General features: G+C 30.7%; 1 protein-coding gene across 1 annotated transcript in view; it reads left to right on the plus strand.

The window, feature by feature from the left end:
• LOC123290952 (cadherin-87A-like) overlaps positions 1–22,034 on the plus strand; it is a 261,023-nt gene that overhangs the window by 237,090 nt on the left and 1,899 nt on the right. The window contains exons 3-17 of the mRNA XM_044871340.1: positions 11,036–11,253; positions 13,336–13,731; positions 13,796–13,988; positions 14,389–14,501; positions 14,564–14,917; positions 15,101–16,475; positions 16,541–16,756; positions 16,864–17,294; positions 17,568–17,754; positions 17,817–18,037; positions 18,100–18,297; positions 18,586–19,374; positions 20,248–20,684; positions 21,381–21,482; positions 21,767–22,016. Of these exons, the coding sequence (XP_044727275.1) occupies positions 11,036–11,253; positions 13,336–13,731; positions 13,796–13,988; positions 14,389–14,501; positions 14,564–14,917; positions 15,101–16,475; positions 16,541–16,756; positions 16,864–17,294; positions 17,568–17,754; positions 17,817–18,037; positions 18,100–18,297; positions 18,586–19,374; positions 20,248–20,684; positions 21,381–21,482; positions 21,767–22,016 (5,480 nt within the window). The remainder of the gene's footprint in view (positions 1–11,035; positions 11,254–13,335; positions 13,732–13,795; positions 13,989–14,388; positions 14,502–14,563; positions 14,918–15,100; positions 16,476–16,540; positions 16,757–16,863; positions 17,295–17,567; positions 17,755–17,816; positions 18,038–18,099; positions 18,298–18,585; positions 19,375–20,247; positions 20,685–21,380; positions 21,483–21,766; positions 22,017–22,034) is intronic.

The raw sequence follows: 22,034 nt of genomic DNA on the forward strand, positions 1-22,034 counted from the left end.
GTCTCTTTTCTAGTTGTTTCATAGTTTGAAACGTAGCTAAAAACAATCAAACAAAAAATAAAAGTGGGCTCAGCCGTTTAGGAAATTCGATGCTACAGCCAGTCACACAGATACACATCTACGATAAACTTATAACACCACTCTCTTTAACCTGGGGTTAAAAGTAGAATCACCAAATAGCTTTAGCCAAGAATCATTTTTATAAGATTTTATACACAGTTAGGGAAGACAATTTTTTAACTTTTAATGTCTTACTTAAACTATTAAAAGAATTTTCAAAGATTTATCAAAGAATAATAATTATCTTAAAGTTATTTACGAAGAAAAGTCAAAATATTTCTATATATTTTTGTATTCCCACTCCTAAAGCACACTAGTTAAAAAAGAAAACCTACAAATCTCTTCATTAGTACATTTCTCGGAGAAAATTCGGACTTTTACCGTGATAACTGTACATATGTAATATTGTTATAAAAAATGTTTACATATCATATTGAATTAAATTCGGGTAAAAAATGGTCCCGGTTTTATGTTCTCTCTTTGTTATCTGATTACCATATGCAAAAAAGTTCCAGCGTCTCAAAACCCTATAAATTTAATTCAATTTTTGTGTCTTTTCAAAAAACTTTTATCATTTCCATTAAAAAATTAAAAAAACAAAAGATAGTTAGTCATGTGGGCTGTCGACGGAAGTCTAAGAAAAACTTAAAACTTTGGCAAAACTGTGTTTTTTTTTTATAAATTTACTATAGTATAAATAATTAAAAATGCATAATTTGTAAATTGAAATTATTAACGTGTTTAAAAAAAAACTAATATAAATAATAATATCTGGATGACCGAGCTTTGCTCGGTATTCTTAAAAAGACACAAATTTTATCACTAATAGAAGACCGTTTTAAATGTCTCCACACAAATACCAATTTGAATGTCCCGGTAATGTATTTTATTTCATTAACTACGATATACACCAATAGATGTCAGGAAGAGTTATAATTTGCATTGCCGGTTTCAGTTTTTCATGAAAAAACTAATAAAACGACGTTTTTTTAAAATGAAACCTTGTTAGATCGACTTATCGCCCCAAAAAACCCCTACATACTCATTTTCATGAAAATCGTTGGAGCCATTTCCAAGATCGTTGATATATATATATATATATATATATATATATATATATATATATATATATATATATATATATATATATATACAAGAATTGCTCGTATATATAAGATTAAAATGCCATCTATGAGCAGTAAACAGAAGTTACCAAAGATCAGATTCACTTGAATAATAGTTAAATTGTACAGCTTTAATTATTATTAAACGGGTATCAATTTTTCGATTGAAAAAAGTTTTAATTTCCTAGATTACGGTGTTATATCTGTATTTATATTCTTCATGGCATGTTGATAATGCGAAACCATATATCACACGTTTAATCGTTCTTGTAGAAGCTTTACCTTCCAAAAATAAATCTATAATAAATCTATAATATTTAATAAATATTTTTACATACGATAATCAAATTGATCTAACAATAAAATGTATGTCAAATAAATCTAAAAAATTTTCAATAGATATTCAATATATTAGTTTTCTTGTACGAATAAAAAATGTTTTACATATTATACATACTTATACAAGAATAAAATCTTATCTAAATATTTAATATGACAATTTTGATTTTCTCCTATTATTCTGATGGTATATTGAAATATTTTTCAAATAAATAATTCAATTTTCTATTGTAAAGTTTTTCTAAAATTTTTCTAATATATTGATTTATCGTTATTTTATTTAAACGAGCAAGGTAATACGCGAACAAAATGCATTTTTCTTATCAAGAAGTTCTTATTATCATTTATGACATAACACATTCAGATGATTGAAAACATTTTCGATGCTCACATACTATGAGAGTTGAAAAAAAAAGATTGAGAGTTGGCGTGGGAAACCCTCTAGGAACTATATTCCTTTCGTATCTTGGTATATTATAAATGTAGCGCTTACTTTTTTTATTTACAAGATATTTTTCTGAAAATTAAAGGTATTAATTTTAGAAATCAAATACTTGTTTGATTCTTTAAAGCATTTAATTATATAGCTACTTTTAATTTTTACTGTATGAAATAAAGGTAGTATTAGTTTAAAAAAGACATACTTCTGATTTAGTAGTCAACCCAATATGCCAGTACAATACGTTTGTTTGGATTAGAATATTTATTATGACATAACATAAATATTGCATTGTAATTACTTTAAATTATCTCTGTTTTCTTTAACTTCTGATAACTTTCACAACTCAATTTTCTTAAATGATAAAACATAAGATAAAACATAATGATAAAGCTTTGACAAAAGAATACAAATTGACAATTTTCAAAAGATTTTTGCATTTTCTCAAAATTTTCATCAAACCTACATGTCTGTTTTTGTTACAGTTTTTTTTTTTTTATTTTAACTCCCAACCAGCAAACAATTATCGTGTGATAAGGAACATAGTTCCAATGAGATAAAAATAATTTCAACCCTAAGTCTAGACTGCTGGTACATCCCTTTTACGGATAGAGACACTTGTTTTTTCTTTTTTTTATGTCATTGCTTATATGTTTACTTTGTATTAAAAAGTTTTTCCTTAAATTTGTTTTCATTCATTCCAAGTGAACCTGATCAAAAACTTTCAAAATATGTCGTTTTTTGAGATTTTCAATCATTTTTTCTTAAAAATTTGCATGAATATATAAGTTGAAATTTTAACCACATTTTCTATGAGTAAAAGTCTACCTATAAAAAAATTTTGAGCCTTTAAATTAATCATTTTTGTCATGCTCATACATCCTTAATAGGCTAACAACAAATGTAAAATAATTTTAGATGATTTTTTTATGATCGAGCTACCGTTTTTTCCTGTATAAAAAAGGTCTCTAGATAGAATGAAAATATGAATATATATTCCCACCATTATCTCAATGTAAAAAACTGAAGAAAACGTTATGAATTAAATTTAAGAATTAAAATCAGAATGTCATATCGTATATAATACATTCTCTAAAAATAAAAAATAAAAAAAAATATTTTTTTACTTTTAAATGTATTTTTATTTATAATTTTTAATGTAAAAGTCATGTATTTGTGCAAAGTGCTTACATTATATTGTGTGGGTTGGGTATATAATATATATTTTCCAAAAGGAAAAAAATAGAAGAATTTTCCCTATTTTTCTAATATGTTTTTTTTTTACCACAATGGAATAATAATAGTATACCGCATACAATATCGTAAAGTTTATTATTTTGTGAATGAATTTCCTGTCCGTCAACAGTTATTTTTTTTCTTTCTAAAAATCTGGACTATATTATTTTAGTAATGTTTGAAAATGGAATTTTTAAATAATGTCAACTTGTATTCAAAAAGCTATTAATTTTCTCTAATGCAAGGACTTTTAAAAAGTTGCAACGTTAGTCCGGAATAAAAAATGAATAAAAGACTATTTTACCGCTTTGATAAATTATTTAAATCTTATTAGTTGTTTTTGAAAATATATACCATGCGTTTCATTTACATCTTGTCATAGGCATCTCCTACGAGGAAGATAAAGTGCATACGTTAAGCAATGCGTATAAGAAAGAGGTGTTATAGTTGTACGATGGTTCTACTGCTGCTGTGTGTGTACAACTCAACGCATATCGATACCACATTCAACTCATAGCAAGAAAACATGCCTATAGCACCTCTTTCTCATACACATTGCTTTATCTATACATACTTACTCTCTCATACTCGTGGAGAATGTACTATCTCAAGATGTAAATTAAACAACCAGAATAAAATAATTAAAAGTAAACACTTTTTTTTTGGCTCTTTAAATACCATTTAATAATCGTAAGATATTTTACAGAAAATAACCAGACAAATATCCTATTTCGAAGTCTTAAATGCCCGTCTTCTCTTTCGGGATTGCCAAACAAAAAAAAATAGTTTAAATTTTACCAAAGAATAGATTTATATTCTACAACTTTGCTTTCAAGATATATTTCCAATTACTACATATACATCAAGACATTTCAAATTTTGAAAATTTTCTCTAAATAGAAGCAAAAAGGAAAATAAAGGAAACTTCACCTAATTTTAAGTTTATATTGAAACAAAAGTTATTGAAAATTCTACTAAGGAAAACTCTATCTACCGATTTTAAACGGAACCTTATAGGCCACTTATAAACATAAAATATAATACAGATGCACGGCTTCGCCATAATTATGATTGTTAATTATATGCAGGAAATTGTTATTATTCTTAATTTACTAAATTAACTTATAAGTTTATACGAAAAACACTAAGCTGTCAAAAGCACGTAAATAATATAAAAAATTCTGCAAAACACATTCAACACATTTTATAATCGTTCTATAATCTTTTTATTCAATGAAAATGATCAGCTACTCGGCTATAAATTATAAGCATAACTTCTATAAATTTGTATTGATTATGTAGAATGTCATCTGTGAATAAGAAAAAAAACTATTGTTAAATTTTAATACACGAGCGCTACCTGTGAATAAAAAATAGAACTATTGTTAAATTTTAGAAGACGCTCGCCACCTGTAAAGGAGAAATGCAATTATTATTGGTATTAGACAGGGAGAAGAAGGGACGAAGTTTAACCAAACGCATTTCTATAACATACCAAACTCTTGACGTGATTTTTTATCAAAACTCACTTCATTCTCTGTGATATTATTTTCATAGGAAAAAATTTCAAATAGTGGATAATTTTTAAAATAAACATTAATTGTAAAATCTGTATATTACAAAAAATAAAAGTTTAGTATGCGAATTTCGATGTAAAGAAAGATTTTATGAAAATGTCGATTAAGTATGCTTATAGTATGAAGGTTCCAGCATCAAGGATTCTGAAACATGCTTTGATATGTTTGTATGGGCTCTTATATGTTTGTATGGGCTACCGGCTACATCCTTTGACCAAAACCGAAGGTTTAAAAACTTTAAGAAATTTTCTTTAAAATTGGCTACAAGCTGCAATTAACAATATAAATGATTTTTCATTTTAGTATTGAAAGTTTATATCTCTCGAATGATGATGCGAGGCTTCTGCGGACATTAATTAATTTATATAAATATGCAAACTCCACCACAAAGCTACCTGCTTTGAATAATTTTCGCAGATATATAATTGAACCTCCTTTACAGAATTGATACTGAATTCTAACAATAAATGTTTACAAATTTTATAAATTAAATTTATAAAGACAATTACCGTATATTTTCATAATCATCAACAATGTTTACATAAGTCTTAGCAATTTTATAAAAAATATAATAAAAAATTATTATATTTTATATAAAATATCATACATCTATTCTATATCTCTATCTACTGGTATACTAACAGCCAAAGAAAATAAAACACTTATTTCAGTCACTATTCGCACTGCACCGTGCATGAGTTATATTCCAGGGGTTTCCATGGTATTGACACATAAGTCTATAGTTTATTAATTATATCATAAAATAGTTAACATTATTTTTAGAAAATTTTATACTGTTGTTATTAGGAGTTTCCATAGCTATGACACATTATACTTTATTAGTATAATTTTATGGATGGGCAGTTAAGTCTATGGATTGTTTATATGTTTAACATTGAAAATTCAATACTATTTTCTTAAAAATCTACAGTTATTATGTGCACTTACATTTAAACAAGTGAAAACAAACAATTGACTGAGTTAATTGTTGAAATACCATGCATAGTCAGTGTTGATTTCTTTATTACATTTCACATACAAACATGTGACACATACATAACTGATAATCAAGTATAGGACATATTATAAAATTTCCGCCTAATTGGCGCCCTCACGGGTAAACAGTGATGTTTACGAAAAAATATTTCAAACAAAAGTTGTTTAATTTTTTATAAGGAACATTTTTACATTTAAACTTTTGTTCTATCGGTTTACAAGATGGGTCCTATGGACCCAAGACCCAATTAACCTATGATGCTCATTTACGAACTTGACCTCACTTTTTACGTCCTGAATACGCTGTAAAAATTTCAGCTCGATATCTTTTTTCGTTTTTGAGTTATCGTGTCCACAGACGGACGGACGGACAACCGGAAATGGACTAATTAGGTGATTTTATGAACACCTATGACAAAATTTTTTTCCTAGCATCATTATTTTTAAGCGTTACAAACTTGGGACTAAACTTAATATACTATGTATATTTCATATATACATGGTATAAAATATTATTTATGTAATTTCGTCTTTTGTTTTTGCTGTGATCCATTCAGCTGCCCCCTCCACCTTTTTTTGCACACAACGAATCTGCATTTTTTTCAAATGAATACCTTACCTACTTAAACATTAAACGAATATTATCCCCAACAAAAATAATATTTTTAATAATATCTAACAAAATTTGTATTTTTAATTTACATCAAATTTATGCTAAGGACCCTAAAAAACTGCTATGGGTTTATACGATATTTCTTCTTTTGCAAAATAATACTTTATAAAAGCAAATAAAACGATTCGATTGAAATATAAAATAATATCTATAAATTTTGTTGGCCGGTCAGTGTAGGAAAAATAACAAGCAATATATAATTATATTCATATTCGTTATACACTTTTTTTTTGTCGCTCGATGCTTTCCACACAATGCGCACTTACTATTCGTTCACAGCTTTGAGAGAGTAATATGTTTTAATTATAATGTAAAAAAAAATCTGATGTTAACTCCACAAACTTCCGTATACAAAATTAAGAGACATCATCGCAAAATGTAATCCTTATACACTGCAAACTTACCGTTAAGTTTATTTAGGCAATTATTTTGACTTTATAATCAATAGTTTAACAACAAAAGAGAAAAATCATTAAAAATATTTTGTTTCTTTTCTAAAACCTGTCCAACGATACCTAGAAATTCCTCAGCTTTATGAAATCAAAACTAACCGTAATTTTTTTTCTAAATTTCCTTCCAAATGGCATTTTTATGACTTTTCGAACTATCCTCACGCAAGGAACGAACAGTGGACTCGTTGGCACAAGGGGGTCATTTCAAATGCCTCTTTCATCTGACTCTTTCATTCTCATAGCAAGATGCTCCATAATTTACCAAAACAAGGAGTCGGTAAATGGCGACAAGCTCACCTCGACTGCTGGAACTTTAACACAACTAGGTTATTCGACTATTCTCGGTTGAAACTCACTAGAACACAGTTGAGAAGAGTCGTGTGACTCTTGATAGGATACTTTCAATTGAACTACCACCTTCATAACTTGAGGATTTTTTATCATCCCACTTGGATATCATTTGTGCCTGCAAAAGAAGGGTCCGAAACTTTTCACCCATTAATCCTAGCAGCAATCTTAGCGGAGCAGTTGGTGGCTTTTTGAGTGGTGTCAGGTTTCGAGATTCATATAAATTCATCTACTTAAAATAGTACCTATTACCCGTAGATAACACCCCTTATCTCGTCTTCGGGTGCCAGAAAACGGACAAGATGCTACGGTCCCATTTGTGGTACCCCCTCCTTTTTATTATTATTAATATGTATTATTTTTATCCTCACGCAAAGTATTCTCACGTATAGGACATTCTGATTTCGTTGGACGTTAATTTTTGGGATATTTTTATCGCTGTTAATAAGATAAAACGTGTGTGTATGTGGTAAAAGAGACCGGCATTTCTATTTCTATTTAAAATTTCAAACAAAACAAACACAAAACAGATTTTCTTAACTTTATGATTTACTTCTAGAAATATTCGAATATTTTTATACTTTCGTATTCTCTACATAGATGCAAAATCTCTATGAATGAAAAAATATATAAAAAGGAGTGCAATGCACAGACAATAAAAAGCAGCAAAGATTAAAATTTATTTATGTAGTATTTGTGTTTAATCAGTAATTTTTCACGTTTTCTTTGCTTCTATTTTTAAAACTTTATACTCGTTGGAAAATTACTTTCAATTGATTAATTTATTGCTTTGAATTTTCCTATAAATAAATCTATACCCTTGTAAATAAATTATTGTTGACTGTAGTGTATCTTCGGTTGATTTACCGCGATAAATTACCAAAATCATATAATTCTTTTTCTTATTCACCAGAAGCATATGTTACTAATCGGTAAGTTGGTGATTTTTTCATTTAAAATTACATATTTTAAAAGATTTATAAAAAAAAAAAAACAAATATTCATATTTTACATATCAGTTCTACAAACTAAAGAATTTTTGATGTCTAAGCTAAAATATCAATATATATTTTTATAGGCAATTTGTGTTACATATCTGTATATGTAAAATGACCAATAGAACATTCGTTTTGTAGAAAGTATAATGATCACCTGGACGGATCACTAGACATGGATCACCTCACCTATTCTTAGAAGATTTATGGTAATACGAGCGCCAAGGCGAGCTTAGACTTGTGGTTGAAATTATTAGTACCTTATTTTCAACTTTGATGATGTATTTTGTTTTAACACTTTATAAATGTAGACGAAAAATATGAATACAATTTTTCTATATCTACTTTGGTTTTCGAAATATCGAAAGATAAATAATTAAAATAAAATTTTCAATTTTTGATATTTTGAAAATTACTCTAGGTATCGAAAAATTTTATTCTTAATTTTCGTCTTATATTGTCAATTCTCCGTCAAAATTAAAAATATATAGGTACTTTTTTTAAATTTATGTCCCCACTACCGTGCTAACACATCCTTAATTAGTCAGGCACAACAGGTTTTTTTGTTTTCAATAATTTATTAAGGCTTCAACTTTAAACCGTTTTTTTTTTAAATTTCCACCAACTAGTTTTGGAGAAATCTATGAAAACATATAATCCATCTACAATTTTACCATAAAACCAACCTTAAATATGCGTACTTTTGAAGTCATTTATTTATTTAAATAATCGGGCAACCTCCAGTAAAAAAATTTTCAGAATGATTTAGACTTACTTCAAATTTATATTTAAAAAAATCAAGCCTTTTATCCAAAATTGTCCTGGCACATCCTTAAATGTTAACTTTTGTAAAATTTGCTCGTTTCCCTTTAAACCCTGGTTCGCCACTGTTCAAAATTTTAGTTCTTTTTTGTATATATATATATAAATGGGCTATGATAATACAAAATAATAGCTTTTTATGATGTACTTTTATGAATGAGAGAGAATCAAATGTTTAATTACAGAAGACAAAAATATTTTTCATTAAAAAACTTTTTTAATGATTGTCAAAAAATCTATGCCATTTATTATTTATTGAAACGCCTCGATATAAAAAAAAATTTGATAATATGACATTTTATACATTCAAATGAAATGGGAAAAGTAACAAAATCAGTACAAAAGATCCTTTTTTTTTGTACGAAATGAGTTTTAATTTTCACAGCAATTATTGATACAAGGTTTACTAAAAGTATGTGTACCTACTCAACTTAAAAAAAAGAGTTTTTAGTTTAACGCGATTACTTCTGTCTTTCTCGTAATAGCAGTTTCGGCGAAAATCTATTAAGCCATTCAAAGATTATGAGCTTTACTTCTAATTATTGTACTAATCTTCACACGAACGAAAATCAGACTGAACCAATAAAAATTTTTAAAATACCTTGTTCACGGAACTTAGTAATACCGATAAAATATATTTTTATCTCTTTGAAAGGAAAAATTAATTGATCGTTTTAGTTCACATAGAGATTTTCTAAACGATTTATACTTCGAATAAAATTTATTGCAGACATTTTTTAAAAGTAACGATAAATTACATTAAAAGTGCCAAACAAAGGTATTTTACTATGATTATTGACAACTGGTAGTTGCAACCCGCCAACTGTCCATTAAATTCGTCCTAATTAACTATCAGATTGCAACACTTGTCCTTAGCATTTTAAGAGGCCAATCAAAATGTTAAATTTAAATACGATAAATTCCGCCAACTGGCGATAATAATTCGTACTAATTGAAACAGGAAATGTACTCGTTTTCAGTAGTTCCAATTTAGACTATCAGATTACTTACCATTTATCAATGTTTGACTCAGAGGCGTATTAAGAAATTTTGGGCCCGGGGGCAATTTCCAATAAAAAGCGTTTTTTTAGTTTCTTAATTTCAAAGTCTTTTGTCTAAGAGCTTGTAAAATCGCGTTCGTTTTTATGACAGTTTTCCGACTCGAGTCATCGTTGTTAAATAAGAACGATTTTTTACATACATGCGCTATTTTGAACTTCTTCAGTGTTCAAATTGATCAAATTGCTTCAAAACGAAAATTACCGTAAAAATTGCTGTACGATTTTCGCCCCTTTTAAAGTTCAACCACAAGTTTGTCTATAATTGCCAGATATCACTGTCACTCAATATTTCCGGACCAGATAATGAAGAAGCAATGTTTTGACAGATCCATCTGAGGAGCGACCTTTTTCTTCCGTATCTTCTTGGTATCCTTTTCTTATTCTTTCACTATTTTGGAGAATTTATATGAGAAAAAATGTGTGAGACTGCCATACATTTGAATAACTGTACAAATGTCAATATCAACGGGCTGTAACTTTTTGCATATTTGCTTACACAATTACTTTTATTTTTTTAGTAACCTCGCGCCTATAGTCACGTGCCTACTTTGCCTTATAGATAATCTACCTCTGCTATAGTTATTGTATGAAATAGAAGGTTTTGCAGTAAGTGCAAAAAATTGTATTAAATCTATTAGTGCCTTGCTCTTGAAAATATCACAAAATTTGACATGATTTATCATATTAAATGCAGGCAAACCTAAAAATTCCAATCCTGAATCCTGAAACCCGCAGATCAGAAAGTGAACACGACGGACACAAACTTACAAAATATATAAATAAATAAAAATCAATTTATAAAATTTGGAACCAAAAACCACAATAACACAAAACAATACCATAACCATAATAAATCTCGAATAAACCTATACTCTCTATAAGTACTAATATATCTATCTTTTTTTATTTACAGTATGTTTGGGTGCAACAACAAATCTTCCACCATCATTTACATTGGATATGAACAATTTAGCATTATCAGAAAGTACTCCTGTTGGTGATGTGATATATCGTTTAGAGGGCACTGATCCAGAAGATTCACCCGTCCATTATGGTATTATTGGCACAGATCGTTTTGATGTAAATCGTGATACCGGCGATGTCATTGTTGCTAAACCATTAGATAGAGAAGTAAATATGTCTATATTCTATACTTATATGTAGTATTATTCTCTTTTTTTTTTATTCTATTAAAATATTGCATTTTTTTTTTTATTTTGTTCTCAATATATTTATTATAAAATTGATTATTAAGTCATTAGCACATCGTATTTATTGGTCACTTATGATTGGAAAACGTCTCTAAATTTTCAACTCATTTGGATACCTGAAGAAATGAAATGTAATTTTAAATCAATTGAACTACTGAATTTTTTTCACTTTTCATCGTTCTCCAAATCACTTAAATTTATTCCTAATTTTTGTAGCTCAATTTGTATAAGACTGGCCCAAAAATCCAGAGATTGTAAGAATTGATCGTTATCCAAAAAATACATTTCATAATATCTAAAATTGATGTCAAAAATATTAAAAATTGTTCAAAAAAAGCTTTTGTCAAATTAAAAAGTAAGCGCTATAGTCACCTCCGTGGGTAGCGTTTACCAATCCAAAACTGTTACAGGGTGAACCAGGGTGAACCATTTTAATTTATTACGGCTAATTGTTCGTTTTGTAGTTAACCAAAAATAACTGAAACAAAATTGCAGAATTTGATGGGGGGCACCATGTTCTGACTTCAGATTGGGCCTAGTTCTCCGGGTTGCTTAAATATTCAATTTAGATGCTAAATCATAAGCTTTCGGAAGAAATACGACTTAAAAACTTTAGACAAATGTTTTTCTGAAAAGTATCTAAAGAAAATAAAGATCATTCGTCTGTGTTAATAACTTTTAAAGCCCAAGTAAATTTGCAAAATCATTTGAAGATCAAGGTTCTCCATTCTGATGTCAAATGACCTTGAAACTAGAATTTTTGGTCAAAATCGTGCACACAATCTAATGTCCTCTATTATCCTTTACAACTATTAGCTAAAGCATTTTTGTAGCTACGGTATTTTCTTTCGATTAAATACAATTTTAACTAAAAATACTAGTATAAATATTATCAAAGATAATAAATGAGAACTCTAGGATATTTCGAAATAAATTTCGATTTTTGCCCCAATTTCCTAGATCAGTTTTTTTGTATTTTATAAATACGTATTTCGACTACCAAGTAGTCATCATCAGTATGAATTAGCTAATCGTAATTACTCTTAAGTTACTCGTTGCTAATTTTGTGGCAATCCGCCGTAAGAGTAGTGAAATGTTTTATTATTTTACCGTTTTGAAATAATGGAAAAAGTAAAGAGATCATTATGTCTAATGATTTAAAAAGCCGACTATATAAAAAATATGTAGTGATTTCGTTGTCCGAATAGAAAATTGTTAGGTAGAAATAGAATGGTAGTTGAGCTAAACTGAACTCTCATATATGTATATGTAGTAACATGTCGTACAAAACACATACAAGAGCTTTTACTACAACAAGAGCTTTTCTTCATTATTATTACTATTATGCTGCTTGGCATCTCTACAAATTGTTTCTGAAAACTTTTTTCATATTTATTCTTTTCCAATGTATATTTTTATTATTTTTCACAAAATATTTTCAATGCAAAATTGTATGTGGGTTATATTTTGCAATGAAAATTAATTTCTCTTCCGCAGAAAAATTCGAAACATAGTTTTTTTTATTTATTTTTATATCCTATGTATTTTTTTACAGAATACAGGGTGTTCATCTTAAACTTTGAGGAACACTCTTATTTAACTTTGCGGAATCCTATTGAGTGAATAACTTTTGGTTTATATGTTCAAGCTGTTTACTTGCAAGGACGGTAGATTCTAAAACCCCAAATAGATAATAAATTAGAGAATTCTCCAACCCGGCGGTAGTTGGAGATCTAAGTAGAAAACGCTCTTGAAATTCATAAGCATACTTTGCCGGCGTCGTCTTTATAAAAATCGTATCCCCACCCACAATCTGAAAGTAGCGAATTATTTTTTAATGTTCCTCATTTTTTTAACAGTTAAAAATCGATCCACGTTGTACGTTAGTCCCGTTTACTTATGTTCAATTCAAAAAAAAAACTTTGTATAATGATTTTTGTTGATTTGAAAAGAAAAATCAAAAGACCCGAAAAGAAAAACTTAAAATCACTTTTTGTTCCAGATAAACGACACTTTAACATTTCTAGTAACATTAGAAGATGAAGTTGGAGATAATTCGAACAATAACATCGTGAAAGTTCCAATATCAGTAATTATCCTCGATGAAAATGATAATTCGCCGACATTTTTGAATACGCCATACGAAGCAAGTATACCTGAAGATACTGAAATTGGCACCACTATTTTTCAATATATCCGGGTTCAAGATCCCGATTCAGTTGGTGAAAATCTAGAAGTTGCTTGCTCAAGACAACAATTACAATTTACAGATGCATGCAAAATATTTCAAGTAAAAACTTTAAAATCTACACAAAGTGAATATAAAGGAGCGTTAGTACTTTTGGAACCCTTGGATTACAATAAGAAACCATTTTATCAAGTGATTTTGGAAGCTTCCGTAAGTAGAATTTCGAGGTTGTTTAAATTTTATCGTTTTCTTATCAATTGTTTTTTTCCATCAGGATGGTTTATTAAACAGTACAGCGAGTGTGGAAATCAAAATAAAAGATGTGCAAAACACTCCACCAGAATTTACTGGATCGCTAACGGGTGTTGTTGATGAAGATGCTCCTGTTAATACTTTGGTAATGCGAGTTCATGCTAAAGACGGTGATCGTGGAATGCCACGTAAAGTGGTTTATGAGCTACTAACAAGTAAGTCTTACCCATTGTAGTTCTAATTTTTATGTAACAACCCGCTGGCAAAAAAATATTGAAAAAATTGGATTCCTATAAGAGCAGTTATTTGAAGTACGCCGTGCACGATTTTCGGAAGATAATTTTTATGCCAAAATGTGAAATTCTTGGCCAAAAAAGGCACGTTTTTCAGAATCCGTTAATCTGACATCAGATTCGTAATCAGCAACCAAAAATACGTCCTAGATGACAATTTTAAGACAAAATAAGCATTTTAAAAGATTTGGGCTTTATAAGCCCACCGCTGGGGCCCTTTGCCCCCTTATGACTAGGCTAAGTGGCTCAAAGTTTCCTTGGAGTTCAATAAAGACTTTTCAAAAAGTTTCATTAAATTCTTTAATATATTTCATTATTTTAGATCCCATGGAATATTTCTTATTGGATGCAATCACTGGTGAATTACGAACTGCAAAACCTTTGGACAAAGAAGCATTAGAAGAAACTACTGGTGTTTTAACACTATCAATACGGGTAAATTATTCAAACGATAACAAAAACCTGAAACTATTTTACCGATTTTATTAATATTTTAGGCCGTAGAAATTGTGAACGGAACTAAAACTGACGATCCATTAGCATCAACCACGGCTGAAGCAACTGTCACCATAAAAGATGTAAATGACGAGCCACCACGCTTTAATCAACGTGAATATAGTGTTGAAATACCAGAAAATGTACCAAATGGAACACCTCTTCCACATTTAGATATGACTGTACGTGATTCAGATGTTGGAAATAATTCCGTATTCTCGTTACGTTTGGAAGACATTTCGAAAGCTTTTACGGTTGAACCAAAATTAGCCAAAGGATCCACATCAGTTAGTATTCGTGTGACAAATGGATCGTTGGATTATGAGAATCCAAATCAAAGGAAGTTTATCATTTTGGTAAGTGATTCTCGTTATTTATTTCTTTTAGAAAGTCCTGAATCAACTCATGATCGTCACTAAAAATATATTGGTTTTACCAAATAGAGAGGAGAGATTGAGAGATGCCAGAATATTGGTCCCTCCAATATTTTGGGCGGTTGATTATTGCATTCTATATGAATATTTTATAATTTTGTTTAGGTTATTGCCGAAGAAACTTTAACACCACAAAAACTCTCATCGACTGCAACAGTAACCGTTAGTATAACCGACGCAAATGATAACGCTCCGACTTTCAGTCAAGAAGCATATATGGCACGTATTTCTGAAACAGCATCCCCTGGTTCCTTAGTAACAACAATCACCGCTAAAGATCGTGATAGCGGTCATTTTGGTGAAAATGGTATAATTTATCAATTGTTCGGAAATGGGGCTGATAAATTTATTGTAAATAATAAAACTGGTACAATTACGGTAGCACCTTGTGAAACACCAGGGCAAGGCGATTGTTTAGATTACGAAACACGTGATGTTTACTTTTTATCGTACAAGGCAACCGACGATGAAGGCAAAGGTCAAACAACAGTTGTACCTTTAAAGATTTCCTTGATTGATAGTAACGATAATGCTCCAATATTCAATAACAACAATTATCGAGTGGTAATCGATGAAGGGGCTTTGAAATTTGAACCAGAATTACAAGTTATGGCACGCGATATTGATAAAACGTCAGAAATAAAATATTCAATAATTTCTGGAAATGTAAATAATCTTTTTGATATTGATGAAAACACTGGGAAAATTTTAATAACAAATCCGAAAGGTTTAGATATGACAAACATTACTAGCGATAATATTATGTTAACGGTAGAAGCTAGCGATGGAAAATTTACCAGTACTTGTCTAGTGAATATCACTGTAAGGGATGTTAATAATAACGCTCCAATATTTAGCAGCGAAAGTTATTTAGCCTCAGTACCAGAGAATTCTCCAATTGGAACAACAGTTGCTGCAACAAAAGCAACTGATGCTGATACAGGTTTAAATGCCGAAATTAGGTATCGCATACAAAAAGGAGCTTTTGATGCATTCAATATTAACGAGTCTACAGGTATTGTGACAGTCGCAACAAAATTGGATTATGATCGAAGGAATACTTATAATATTGAATTAATTGCTGTGGATCGAGGAACTCCAACCTTAACAGGCACATCAACACTGACTGTCTCAATTTTAAATGTAAACGATAAGTTCCCATACTTTGTTCCATCTACACAGCGTGCAGAAGTCTCAGAAAATGTTGAACCAGGAACTGTAATTCATACACTAACTGCAATGGATCCTGATATCGTTTCAACAGATGCACTTAATTTTGCTGCGGCTGAACCTATTACAGCTGTTGATAAAAATGGAAAAGAAGTTGTTGATAACGAAATATTTAAAGAATTCTTCGCAGTTGATACAGAAACGGGAAAAATTACTGTTGCAAAAACATTACAACGTGATATTGCTGCTGTTGTTCGAATCACTGTTTTGGTAACGGATATTACGGCGCCAACACCACAACAAGCTCAAGGTTTGTGCTTATCTTTTATTTGATGTCTCAGGAAGTTTAAAGTGTAATCCTTTTTATTTGTTTAGGAACTCTAATTATAACGATTGTCGATGTTAATGATTTTCCACCAATGTTTAATCCACCATGGACTCCAAGTAATCCAAGATATACGCTGGATTTAATGGAAGAACTACCGATTGGAACTGTTGTGGGAAGTTATACAGCCACCGATGCCGATTCAAGTATAGCTTACTATGAAATTCATCCAAATAGTGATTTTTTTGAAATAAATAATAATACAGGTAAGTTTTTGAGCAATGTAAAAAATTCTTCAGGTCTTAGTGAATCGATTATCTCTGTCCAAAATCGTAACTCAACTATCGAACTAACTCATGTATTATTTTTACAGCGGTGGTCAAGACAAAACGTCTAATTGATTATGAACAAGTTAAAAACATTAATTTCACGATCGTCGCCTACGATTCTGGTATTCCACAGCTCTCAGCAACAGCGGATGTTCTAGTGAATGTGATTAATATAAACGATATTGATCCTGTATTCGAACACATTGAGTACGAAGCAACTGTTAAAGAAAATTCACCAGCTGGTACATCGATTTTAACTGTTAAAGCCACGGATGGAGATGATGGTGAATTTGGTGAAATTGTGTATAGTTTAGTGGGTGAACATAGTGCCGATTTTACAATTGATCCAGATACGGGAGTTATTAGTGTTTTGAATTCTGGTTTATTAGATCGTGAAATGATTAAGGATATTGTGATTCAAGCAGTGGCTAGTGATAAAGCACCTCCAGCGGTTAGGCGTACTGTTACTGCACAGGTAAGAATATTTTCAAATTTTAAAGCAAGTATTTAAAAGGTATCACAGGACTGCCGAACGTCCTTAAATGTGCTGCCGGAATAAATGAATGTAAACCTGGTATGGGTACCAGGACAAGAGGACATTACTGTTACTAATAGGAACATAAAAGGGATTTGTGAATCCGACGAGTGGTTTAGTGGATTGATAATCATCCTTAAATAAATTTTTTCCAAAATTTTAATTCTAAAAGCTGAGAATATCACAACTAAATATAGCCCTTCATTTCTCCAGGTTCATATCAAAGTCTTAGATGTAAACGACAATCCACCAGTCTTTGTTCAACATCATTATCGTGCTAGCGTGGTAGAAAATTTATCTCTTAACCCACCATCACCAATTTTAAAAGTTCAAGCTGTAGATTTAGATGATGGAATTAATTCGGCAATCCGTTATAGTATTGTCAGTGGAAATGTTGGAGGTAAAAGTTTTTAAAATGTTCTTTTGAAAAGTTTTTCGTAAACCTTAAATATTATTTTCTAGGTGTATTCACATTGGATTCTAAAACTGGTATTATTTATCCGGATGCTTCGCTAGTAGGTCAACCCAGACAATATAATATGGTAATTGAGGCTCGCGATGGGGATGGAAATGGTCAATTTACAGATAAAACTCACGTAAATATTGAAATTTTGGATGTTAATCAATATAAGCCAGAATTTATTATGCCAGCATTGGCAAATGCTACTGTTGAAGTACCAGAGGTATACAATGTGCGATATTATGGCGTAAATTTCAAATTTTCATTCATTTTTTTGGTTTGTAGAATGCGGCCAGCGCTGATTTCTTAATAATGATAGTTAAGGCAACGGATAAAGATACGGGCGAAAATGGACGAGTTACATATCATTTGAAAGTTGGGAATAAAAATACTCAAGAAACGGATGAATTTATCATTGATGCCGATACGGGTGAATTAAAAACAAAAATGTTTTTAGATCGAGAAATTAAAGCCAAATTTGAGGTAAGTAATCCATTAACATATAGTTTGTGCAGTGGCAGATTTAAGGAATGGCAAAGGAGCAGTTACTCACTTGGCTCCCGAAGTAGGCCACCACAAGAACCCCGAAAACTTAAAAAGGGGGGGGGTAAATTTCTATGGATGGGCACCACAAGGGTAACACCAAGTGCATTAACGAAGACTAAGAGAAAAAAAAACGGCTCCATTTATAGATTTTGCCCACTGGACCTTTTTCCTTAAACCCGCCATTGAGTTTGTGATTCAAATTAAAAGCAAAAAAATTATTTTCAGTTGGTTTTGGTTGCTATGGATCATGGTTCACCCACATGGTATGAAACATTACGTTTTTTAACCATCATACTTGTCGATACAAACGATAATCGTCCAGAATTCCCCGATTCAATAACTGCTCATCCATATCGTTATTACATCTTAGAAAATTCACCAAAAGATATACGAATTGGTCGTGTACAAGCAATAGACAAAGATGAAGGAAAACATGCAAAAGTTTATTATTATATTTTATCCGGCAACGAAGAGAAACGATTCTATTTGGATAAATCCGATGGAAGTTTATATACGAACACTTCATTCGATCGCGAAGAAAAATCTGAATACTATTTATATATAATTGCGAATAATGATCCCGATTATTATATAAGTCCCGAAGAACGAAGCAAAATGTCAGAATATGATATTGCACATGATAGCAGTATTGCCAAAGTGAAAGTTACCGTTTTGGATGAGAATGATAATGCGCCCAAGTTCCAAATAAACAATTACTATGCGGGTATCAATGTAATGGCCGATATAAATAATCCAATTATTCATGTACAAGCAGAAGATCCAGATCAAGGGGCAAACGGAACTATTATGTACTATATTCGAGCTTCAAATTTGTATAAATATGGATCGGATAAATCATCTGGATCCATTATTCCATCGCCATTTAATATAACACAAGATGGTCGTTTAATTACGGCAAATTATATGGCTGAATATAATCAAGATCGATTTATTGTGGAAGTGGTTGCACGTGAAATTGTTTATCCAGAACGTGAAGCAATTGCAAGAGTTCATGTAAGTATTCAAATTTTGTTAACTTCGTTTAGGAGACTTCTTGTAACGGGTCCGAAAGTTCAAGTAGGAAAAAACATTTTTGATGAAAACCAAAAAATGCATGTTTTCTTGTTCTTAATTTGAGGCCAAAATACATCCCATACCTCCTACACCGTGGAGTGGAGGGGGGTATGGGAGTCAATCCTCCATTGAGAATCTGTCCACTTTAAATTAAACTAACAATTCAGTCCTGTAAATGCAGCCATTTATTAAAGTAATTTCCACTGAATTGTTAGCTGTTCAAGTGTTTCGACTTCACGCTGAAAAAGATTTGAGAAAAATTTTCAAAACCGGCACAGAATTGAGGAAACCAAGGTTCGTGTAAAAACAGACTCAACGCTCGAATGTACAGGCTGATTTAGTATATCGATTTGTTTCTGGCACATTTACAGGATCGATTTTAAAATCATCGCAGTATTTTATTTGTTTGTCTTTATCCAAACCAAAAAGAACAAATTTTGATGAAGACTCTTGCGCTCAACTTTTTGAACCATACTCTTCAATTTTGCACAACGAGTTCCGTGACATTTAGGTCGGTGAAGTTACACAGTTGGCGAAAACTCATTGCCGGGCAGGACTTCAAAAATTTAGCCAAAGCACTCGATATTTGCAATGCAAATGTGTTTCCAATGATCTATCAAATTCTTTGCATTATGACAGTTTTAAAACCTACCTAAGATCGACAATGTCCGAATCTGAATTTTCATCGGCGTGCAGAGGCCGATGCGCACAGAGTTTTGGAAACAAAATTTTTCTGTAGCTCACTGCATAGATTGGCCTAAAAATTAGGAGATGTTTATTACAGAATAAGATTTTATTATTATTATTTTACAGATATGGATTTATGAGCCAGAACAATTAATTAAAGTAATTATGTCACGTCCAGCAACCGAAGTTTTCGAACAAAAAGATGAAATTATTGCTGAATTAAGCAACGCAACACAAAGTTTAGTGGTTGTAGATGAAATACGTTTTCATACAGATTCATCCGGTCGTATACATTCTGATTGGTCGGATATGTTAATACATGTTGTTGATAAAAAAACACAAACAATTGCCACAATACCGGAAGTATTAAAATTAATTGATGCTAAATATGATTTCTTAAAAGATTATTATACGGGTTTCGCTATTGAAAATGTTGTACCAGTTGTGGACGCCATTAAAGAAGAACCTTTTGATCCAGCATTAGCAGCGTTAATTGCATTATTAATTGTATTGTTTGTTGGAATTATTACGTTTATTGTTGTATGTTGTTGTTTAAAACAATGGTGAGTGTTTTTTTTTTTTTTTTTGTATTGTATTGTTTGAAGTCCCGGGACTTTAATTCTAAGAAAGGCTCTAACTAATGATAGAAAAAAGAACTATAGTCGAAGAAACGAAGCACTGAAAATCGAAAATTTGAACAGTAAGACGAATTTGAATGTGGTTTTCTGCATTCGATTCGTTAGAGCGTCAGGAAATTTGGTGAACTAAATAAGAAATGAAAAATAAGCAATTTACATAAATAATATGCATTTTATAATTGCATTTTCAATTGACCGCAAAATATACTAAATTCACAATTTGGTTAATAGTGAAGAAAATGATTCCAAACTTTTTAATCGGGGGTTTTTGGAGTCGCTGAACACGAATATCGCACAGAATTGATCTCCGAGGTACCTGCATCCCAGGGTGAACTTCGTTACATAATCAGTCCAAAGTCGTTACTCGAAGGTTTTTGGGCACCATTCACTATGGGCACCAGATAGTTCGGGGACCAATTCTGTCGCGATATTGGTGTTCAGTTAAACCAAAAGCTCCCGAGAAACGAGTTCGGATCGATTATATAATTAATTTCCTGAAAATTCCAGGAGAAGATGGCGATACATTATTTTCTAAACAATAAATTTAATCGACAGCGATAATAGCTTAAAATTTTCTTTTCTGAAGTAATTTTAATTCACTTGTAATATTTCTTTTTGTAGGGTTTTAACAATTCCTAATGATTTGAAGAAAAAGGATGCACTTATCAAAAAAGCAATTATTGATGATTTAAATACAACAGAAAATCCATTATGGATTGAACAGTAAGTATTTCTAAGAATTGTTATTAATGTTAATAATTTCGTTACGTCCTAAAATTCTATTACTAATTTCACCGTTCTTGATACTTTTCATCTTTTTTCATTTTTTAAAGTTTTAATTTCACAATTTCTGGCCTCTGATGCAAAAACTTAATCAGATAATATATATCTGAATTTAAAAAAAAATTATCCTAACCGAATAAGTTTTCGAGATATAATGGCAAACGTAAAAGCCTTCAGTTTTTTATATATAGATAAGTTTTAAAATATTTGAATGAAATTTTCAGAAAATTAAAATTATACGAAGAACAGGAGTTAACAATGCAAGTATTTAGTGAGCCAGAGCAACAAATTCAAGAAATGGAACGTCGTCGAGATAGTGTTGAATTATCTCAAGTAGATAATACATATGCAACAATTCAACATACAACAAGACGTGGTTCTGCCAACACAGATGACATGGCGGATTATGCAACGTTAGCTGGAGCACCTCGTGCTGGTAGTAGTACTCATAGTTCAATGCGTGGAGCACCTAGTGTAAGTGTCTTTACCGTC

Source organism: Chrysoperla carnea, chromosome 1 (assembly GCF_905475395.1).
Source record: "Chrysoperla carnea chromosome 1, inChrCarn1.1, whole genome shotgun sequence".
NCBI classification, from domain to species: Eukaryota; Metazoa; Arthropoda; class Insecta; order Neuroptera; family Chrysopidae; genus Chrysoperla; species Chrysoperla carnea.